The sequence below is a fragment of the Oncorhynchus mykiss genome, chromosome 2 (assembly GCF_057628025.1).
Source record: "Oncorhynchus mykiss isolate SJ-2025 chromosome 2, ASM5762802v1, whole genome shotgun sequence".
Classification (NCBI taxonomy): domain Eukaryota; kingdom Metazoa; phylum Chordata; class Actinopteri; order Salmoniformes; family Salmonidae; genus Oncorhynchus; species Oncorhynchus mykiss.
The window spans coordinates 81,104,976-81,113,710 of record NC_143023.1 but is presented as its reverse complement, the minus strand read 5'-3'; the positions used below and the strand labels follow the sequence as shown (position 1 = coordinate 81,113,710).

The window sequence follows — 8,735 nt, the reverse complement described above, 5'->3', positions numbered from 1 at the left end:
GCACCTTACCACTGCTACACCTGGCTATCAGCAAAGCCTTGTCTGGTAGCGAAACAGTTCATTCAGCCTCATTTACTGCCTTTTTAAAACATAGCTGATATGACTAACTTGCTTAAACAAATGTGGTTACTACAGACAATTGAGATGTACAAACTATGGCACAAGGGGATGACAAGCGCATAAGAAGCAATCATTTCGATTAAGAAATAAATGAGCAAGCTAGGACTGACGTAGTCAATATAACTATTTGTTCAGCACTTTCGAAATGTACAGTGACAGAATTCAGAACATGGGCCGTTCTTACAGTGTTCTCCCTGTACACCAAGTCAGTACCGTAAGATAAATAAAGGGGGCATATAAGCAGACAATGAAAGCTCTTACAATAACATTTCTCTAAAAAAGGCTATAGGCTACATGTGCACCACCAAGTCAAAACAGTAGGCTAAATTAAGAAGGGAAAATATACCAAATTATTTGGGTGAAGCACAAGGGCTACTAACAGCTTACTACACAACATACACTTACTATTACTTTCTTAGCTACAGTATACATATCTCCCTGGCATATTACATAATTTATGCAGAAGCGTACAATACATTTTTGGGCTCACCTTGTTGTGCTCACTTCAACAGGAAGGTGACGTGGCAGTCCTGGATGGAGAGCATTTGTGAACAGCAGTTTTCAGTTCTTTCCACAGATTCTCGATTGGATTCAGGTCTGGACTTTGACTTGGCCATTCTAACACCTGGATATGTTTATTTTTGAAACATTCCATTGTAGATTTTGCTTTATGTTTTGGATCATTGTCTTGTTGGAAGACAAATCTCCGTCCCAGTCTCAGGTCTTTTGCAGACTCCATCAGGTTTTCTTCCAGAATGGTCCTGTATTTGGCTCCATCCATCTTCCCATCAATTTTAACCATCTTCCCTGTCCCTGCTGAAGAAAAGCAGGCCCAAACCATGATGCTGCCACCACCATGTTTGACAGTGGGGATGGTGTGTTCAGCTGTGTTGTTTTTACGCCAAACATAACGTTTTGCATTGTTGCCAAAAAGTTCAATTTTGGTTTCATCTGACCAGAGCACCTTCTTCCACATGTTTGGTGTGTCTCCCAGGTGGCTTGTGGCAAACTTTAAACAATACTTTTTATGGATATCTTTAAGAAATGGCTTTCTTCTTGCCACTCTTCCATAAAGGCCAGATTTGTGCAATATATGACTGATTGTTGTCCTATGGACAGAGTCTCCCACCTCAGCTGTAGATCTCTGCAGTTCATCCAGAGTGATCATGGGCCTCTTGGCTGCATCTCTGATCAGTCTTCTCCTTGTATGAGCTGAAAGTTTAGAGGGACGGCCAGGTCTTGGTAGATTTGCAGTGGTCTGATACTCCTTCCATTTCAATATTATCGCTTGCACAGTGCTCCTTGGGATGTTTAAAGCTTGGGAAATCTTTTTGTATCCAAATCCAGCTTTAAACTTCTTCACAACAGTATCTCGGACCTGCCTGGTGTGTTCCTTGTTCTTCATGATGCTCTCTGCGCTTTTAACGGACCTCTGAGACTATCACAGTGCAGGTGCATTTATACGGAGACTTGATTACACACAGGTGGATTGTATTTATCATCATTAGTCATTTAGGTCAACATTGGATCATTCAGAGATCCTCACTGAACTTCTGGAGAGAGTTTGCTGCACTGAAAGTAAAGGGGCTGAATAATTTTGCACGCCCAATTTTTCAGTTTTTGATTTGTTAAAAAAGTTTGAAATATCCAATAAATGTCGTTCCACTTCATGATTGTGTCCCACTTGTTGTTGATTCTGCACAAAAAATACAGTTTTATATCTTTATGTTTGAAGCCTGAAATGTGGCAAAAGGTCGCAAAGTTCAAGGGGGCCGAATACTTTCGCAAGGCACTGTAGACCCTTAAACCCAGAATTGGGACCACACAGCCGCTCCACTGAATAGCAGGCTAGTGATTGCTTTGCAATGCTTGCAGTTAGCCACGGATTCCTTCCAAACCACTCATTGTTGAATTTGTGATTTCCAACTTGTTGTGTAATATTTATGTCCAATGGCCGATGACCACGACACATTTTATCTATAATTTATTTTAATTAATTCTGTTCATATGACAAGGATTAAAAATGATTGATGATGACTGCTAGCTAAGATTTAGAAAGTATGATGTTGACATGATCAGTCCAATCAAAGCTACTGTAGATATATAGCGTGATTTAACATAATTTTATCTGTGGCCAATGACCTTGAGCCCTCTTGGATGGGCACTTCTAATGTAACTTTATGGTAGCACCCAAGGTTGTGAATTTTAGAGCTCTACCCTTAGATTTGGCAGTGACGTAGTGTCCCCATGAGTGACAGAACACTGAGCCAATCACGGCGCATCTAGAGAACATTACCAACCCCTACGATCTGTATTTCCGCTGGCTGCCTCACCACCACCACTGATTTAGGCTGAAACACTTGCATTTTGGACCTGCCTTACTCAAGATAGCAAAAAAGAGACCATGTTTGTATGCAGCTTTATTAAGTCAATGATTATTATTATTTTTTTTTACATTGTTTTCATATGATATGTGACATGTATTAATACCAAAATAACATGCAAAACAGGCAATCCCCTCAAACGTTTTATTTAAAAAATGGCAAAAAATGTAGCTCTGCCCCACCTGCCCTGAATGACCAGTCGCCACTGGTCTTTACATTAACTAACATATACATATACTGTACATATTTTGCATGATTTGCATGATTTGTAATGACGTTTTATACAACCGGTGGGTCTAATCCTGAATGCTGATTGGTTAAAAGCGCATTCCAGCCCGTGTCTATTCCACAAATTACCACCGGCTAAATCTATGATGTTAAAATGCCTATTTACTCTGTTCCATCTGACTACACAATACACAGTTATTTTTTTGTTTACATTTTTTTTTTTACCTTTATTTAACTAGGCAACCGAACCAATAGAATGAACGACCAGCCGGCTTGGGTACCAACCCTAGATTTGTGTCGGGACTATATCTTGTGGAAGGATGAAATAGTATGAATAAATTCATCAAAATAAAGTTTAGACATTATCTCACATTTCAATCATTTTTGTAATATGTTGGTAACCCCTTGTATAAAAGTGATAATGCTCTCAAAGCCGGTGTTTGGAGGAAATAATGGCACGGTTTGCCGGCACTCGACTTCGTCTCGTTCCATGCCAAATTTTTCTCCAAACACGGGCTTCTCTGGCATTATCACTTAAACAATGACTTACATTTGCTTCCATCCTAGTATTTTTGTCAGCCATCTTTGCTGAAGAAAGTCTCCAGCGTTGGGTTGCGTAGCATCAAATTCATCATGGGAACCCCTCAATATAATTGGTCATTGCACAGGGGTCGCTGCTGGTGATTTGCATGAAGCTGGGAAATGCTGAACTTTTTCACCGCCTCCCACACCATGTTCGAGCTGCCAAACGGTCCCCCGCCCACAACGCTTCTCACTGCTTTCCCTCCATTGAAAATTAATGGGAAGTGGTGTCGCTATTGCCACACCGTCAATAGATAAGGAGGTGGAGCTTGTGCGGTATAGCTGTGTATGGACATCTCTGGAAGTTTCATTATTCATACAGTATTTATACATACTGTGTTGCCCATTACAGAACAGTTTCAGGGATTTTAAATAAAATGCTGCATCATGGCCATATGTCTCTCTGCAAGGCTCCGGATCCTGAGAGAAGATTGTCAAGGTGACTAGAATCATCTAGAATGTTATTCTATGCTGTAGCGTTAAGATTTCCCTTTGCTGGAATTAAGGGGCCAAGCCCAAACCATGAAAAACAGCCCCAGACCATTATTCCTCCTCCAACAAACTATACAGTTGGCACTATGCATTTGGGCAGGTAGTGTGTTCCTGGCATGCGCCAAACCCAGATTCGTCCGTCGGACTGACAGGTGGTGAAGAGTGATTCATCACTCCAGAGAACGTATTTCCACTGTTCCAGCGTTCAATGGCGGTGAGGTTTACGCCCCTCCAGCCAATGCTTGGCATTGTGCAAGCTGATTTTAGGCTTGTGTGCGGCTGCTTGGCCATGGAAACTCTTTTCACAAAGCTCCCGACAAACAGTTATTGTGCTGATGTTGCTTCCAGAGGCAGTTTGGAACTAAGTAGTAAGTGTTGCAACCCAGGACAGACGATTTGTACGCTCTTCAGCACTCAGCGGTCCCATTCTGTGAGCTTGTGTGGCCTACCACTTCGGGGCTGAGTCGTTGTTGATCCTAGACGTTTCCACATTACAATAACAGCACTTACAGTTGACTTGGGCAGCTCTAGTAGGGCAGAAATGTGATGAACTGACTTGTTGGAAAGGTGGCATCCTATAATGGGGCCATGTTGAATGTCACTGAGCTCTTCAGTATGGGCCATTCTACTGCTAATGTTTGTCTATGGAGTTTGCTTGGCTGTGTGTTCAAATTTGATACACCTGTCAGCAATGGGTGTGGATAAATAGCCAAGTCCACTAATTTGAAGGGGTGTCCACATACTTTTGGTCATGTAGTGCAGCTTAGATCCTTGTGCCTTCTTTTGTTTTGCATGCTTTTTGTTGGCCATAAAATGTATGTTATGTTTATTTTCTTGGACCTCATGTAGGTATTTATTTATGTATCTTATTGCTGTAGTTGTGGTAAATGAAATGACTGAAAGTCAATTACATTTTGACAATGGAAATGAAAATGTCAATGACGTCTGTGACTCCACCGGCCCTGTGGTGTGACAGCGGGACAAGGCTATTGGCCTGAAACCTGTGCTTTTAATCATGCTGTGTGGATGAATGTTTGCTTCCCAGCAGGAATTACTCCAAAAAGTAGCCTTTATTCTGAATGACACTTTAGCCATTACTAATGTAAATGGTACTTAGTCTAACATAAAATATGTAAATAATTGACCATCCAGCACAAGAGTACAAAATGTCACTTCTATGATCGCTTTAGTGTTGTTTGGATCCCAGATTGCCAATGAAGTTTTTATAATCTGATTATAATCCCCATTACAGATAATCCATTACTACCCAACCTGCTCAGCTCCAGAAGACCCAAGTAAGGGCCTCCATCCCTCTCGGAAGCGGAGAAGCTTGCCCACGTGCAGGCTCTCCATACCCAGGGTCTCCCTCATCATGCTGGGCTCAACTGTGTACAACAGATCCCCGTCAATCTGCTCCCTCTCGAAGGCCTGGCAGTACTGGTCCAAGTTGAGCAGTCGCAGGCAGGAGCACACCTGTGCCACACTCAGGTCCCGTAGATTAGAGGGCACCTCTGCTAAGGAGCAGAAGAGTGGGTGCCATGAGCCGCCAGAGTAGAACTGGGAATTGTTCTCCAATGATGGAGAAAGGGGTGGAAGTTTGTGTCTAGCTATTTGTAAATTTTGTGGTTTAGGGGGTAGAGGTGGGGGTCTTGCTGCTTTTCTCTGTAAAGTAGGAGGCTCAGTTGTCTCAAAGTCAAGGTGCTGGTAGAGGTTGATTTCATCACCCTGGCTCTTCAGGCACATGTAGATTGGCTTCACCTCCATGTATTCGTGACCCTTTTCAATCAACTCTTGCTTATTCAAAATGGTAATATCTGAAGAGGCAGACTAGGTTTGAGTTATTTTGAACATTTACATCTGTCAATGACAATTAGGATATTTTTGTGTCATAACATCACTAAAAAGAATAGTGAGGTCACAAAAATGTATGTTCTGATAGCACAATACAGGAGTCCCACAGGGACTTGTACTTGGTCCCCTCCATTTTACATTTCTGATTTCTCAAATGCAAGGAGACATGCAGCATCCTGCATCAATTCTTGCTTCATTGATAGTGTATGTTGACTATATGGCAAACTCAATTTCTCTAAAACTGAGAAAACCAGTTTAGTCCCTGCCTCTTCAACTGTGCCACGCTCACACCAAACAGGCATAGAAGTCTCCTTGTACATTATATTGGAAATCAGAACAAAATTAAAGAGGACTGAGTACAAATTCCTGTGTGACTCCTCTGGGTCTGCTGTAGTGTGGTGTACTGATGCAATTACTGATCCACACTTAGTAAATTGTCACCCACCGTCACGTTCTAAGGTGAAGTATGTGGTCACTCACCAAAGGGAGGTGTAATGTAACAATATTTTTTTCATGCAGAGCGCTGCGGTTTACCTTGAAAGATGAAAAGGTTCCTGAGGCCCAGTTCATCGATCTGCCCCCCCAATGTAGCACAGGCATCCTCAAACTGGCCCTGATCGAGTCCCTCCAACCCCTCTGCCAGTGCAATACGCACCTCCTTCATATACATGGGCAGCACCAGAGGAGTGTGTCTGGAGAGGATTCCTGCATAACAACAACACATAATGAATAAGTTATTGGAGACTAAATCTGTCCTTCTCTTGGTCCCCATGCTAAACTGAATAGATGTATAGGTTACATATTTTCAAATGCAAAGTTCTCACTATTTGTGGTAAAAGGCTATATGACAAACATATATATTTGAGGTCACCATACAAATGACCTACTGTAACATTCAGAGCAGGTTTCAATGAATGATAAATCAGATTTCTTTAAAAATAATGCAATCAATGAATACCTTTGCTGCTGAAAGGAAACCCAATTAAGAGCTGCTCCTCATAGGTGCGTGTGATTGTCAGTGTGTCCAGCCTATGACCCCCTGACAGCCACGGCAGGACGAGTGGCGTTATTGGTTGGATGATGACTGGCAGTGGGTTGGACTCCAAAATAGCCTGAAGACTGATTGGTGGTCCTATGAGTGATTGCCAAAAAGACCCAGTTTGCAACGGTAACTAAGCTATCATCCTCAGAGTGGTTGATAAGAGGTTGTAGATTCACCTCACTTAACTGCGACTCACCTTCTCGTCTATCATTTCTGATTATGTAGAAGCCTACAGTGGAGATGGTGACAGGTAGGGACAGGACTTTCCCATGTTTGCTCTCAAACACTGCTCTCTGCTGGCAGAGCAGGGAGTGGACCATGATGTGCTTTGGAAAGTTGGGGTGGGAGGTGATAAAAACATAAACATGAACTACATGAGAGCTGCACTTCATTTTAAGCGGTAATAATACGTGACATGTTGAAAGCACCAAGCGGTCTGTTTAAACGACTAGCACACAGCTCAGACACCCATGCATACCCCACAAGACATGCCACCAGAGGTCTCTTCACAGTCCCCAAGTCCAAAACAGACTATGAGAGGTGCACAGTACTACATAGAGCCATGTCTGCATGGAACTCTATTCCACATAGGGTAACTGATGCAAGAAATAGAATCAGATACATTTTTTTTTAAAGATAAAAATACACATTGAACAGCGGGGGCCGTGAAGCAACACAATAATAGGCACAGACACATGCATAAACTGCCTACATTTTCCTGGACCCCAGGAACAGTAGCTGCTGCCAAGACAGCAGCTAATGAGGAACCATAATAAATACAAATACAATTACAAAATACATGACTGAGTGAGTGAGGAGATTCTTTCATTTACTCTCTTAACAAAAGGCTTGGCAAATCAGAACAATTGAAAAATACTGATTCGGTCGATAAAAGACATGCTTCTTTTCAAATTATACAAACCTACAGTGCAGTACTACAATACAGTCCATTTTTAGAACGATTAAGTATTAAGATACATTATTTGAACCCCAAACCACTGTGCTAAAATAGCTTCAGGCAGTTGATAATATCACTAGGTATCAAAGGAAAGAAATCACACTCACTGTGCTTGAGCTGATACTGTCCAGTTCCTGTTGTCCAAGAAAGCCCACCGTCACATTGATGATCTTAGGAAAGGAGTCCTTGAATTTTTCAGCAAACTCTCCAAGATTGTATTCTTGATGTCCCCAGTGTAGTTTGCTAGTGTCCATGTCCATTTTTGCAACTGGAGGAAGTGGAATGTTCAGGAAGTTTAACAAATTATTAAGCAACAACAGCTTTCCCAGACCAATTTCCTTGTAACCTTTGGAACTTTAACTACCTGTGTAGCCCTGCCCTGTAGATAAACAACACACTCAGCAATGCTTTGTCAATCTGTAACGGTACCTACAACGCACAGAGTGCCATCAGAAAGTATTCATTCCCCTTGACTTATTCCCCATTTTGTTGTGTTTCAGCCTGAATTCAAAATTGATTAAATATATTTATTTTCTCACCCATCTACACACAGCATCTGCGCTATGCCGATCTAGCTGCCGAAGCACGGCATCATGGCTGGAACACAGAAGTCCGACCAGTGGAGGTGGGCTGCAGAGGTTTTGTGGCAACATCTACAACCAGACTGCTTAGAGACCTTGGAATTAAGGGCCAGAGCCAGCGTTCGGCAATCAAAGCTGTATCGGAGGCGGCAGAAGGCAGCAGTCAGTGGCTCTGGATGAAGAGGAAAGACCCCAGCTGGGCCCCGAAGTGAGAGGGCCAGGAGGTATGCGGTCAACAATGCTTGACTCAGGGAGGAGGATGCCCCTGCCATGCATAGTCCGATTGGATGTTGGCTATCATCAACAAGGCAACTCCTATGACTAATTGGGAATGGGACGCAAGCGTAGGATTGATCACCCTGTCTCTGGCCGCCTTTGGGGAGGCTGTATAGTGTGAAAGGCCGAAACACCCTAGGAACCAAAGGTACACTACTGATGATGCGCTCCCCAAATTTCACCAGGCTCACTGTTCATTAACTCTTGGAAGTGCTTGCACA

The 8,735-nt window shown here is 42.6% G+C and overlaps 1 protein-coding gene across 6 annotated transcripts; it reads right to left on the bottom strand.

Moving 5' to 3' along the window:
• Window positions 1-2,527: 2,527 nt before the first annotated feature.
• LOC110497416 (GRB2-associated and regulator of MAPK protein 2) lies at window positions 2,528-8,042 on the bottom strand. Of its 6 annotated transcripts, none has more exons than XM_021573514.3 (5): window positions 7,765-8,042; window positions 6,896-7,025; window positions 6,616-6,789; window positions 6,192-6,362; window positions 2,528-5,620 (listed from the first exon to the last, which is right to left on the bottom strand). In XM_021573514.3, exons 1-5 carry the CDS (start codon window positions 7,915-7,917, stop codon window positions 5,070-5,072), a joined length of 1,179 nt encoding a protein of 392 aa, XP_021429189.2. In that variant the 5' UTR covers window positions 7,918-8,042; the 3' UTR covers window positions 2,528-5,069. The 6 variants fall into 6 exon arrangements, with proteins under 6 accessions (XP_021429189.2, XP_021429205.1, XP_021429212.1 ...); XM_021573530.3 differs by having other exon boundaries at window positions 2,528-5,320; window positions 7,765-8,026; XM_021573537.3 differs by having other exon boundaries at window positions 2,528-5,317; window positions 7,765-8,026.
• Window positions 8,043-8,735: the final 693 nt, after the last annotated feature.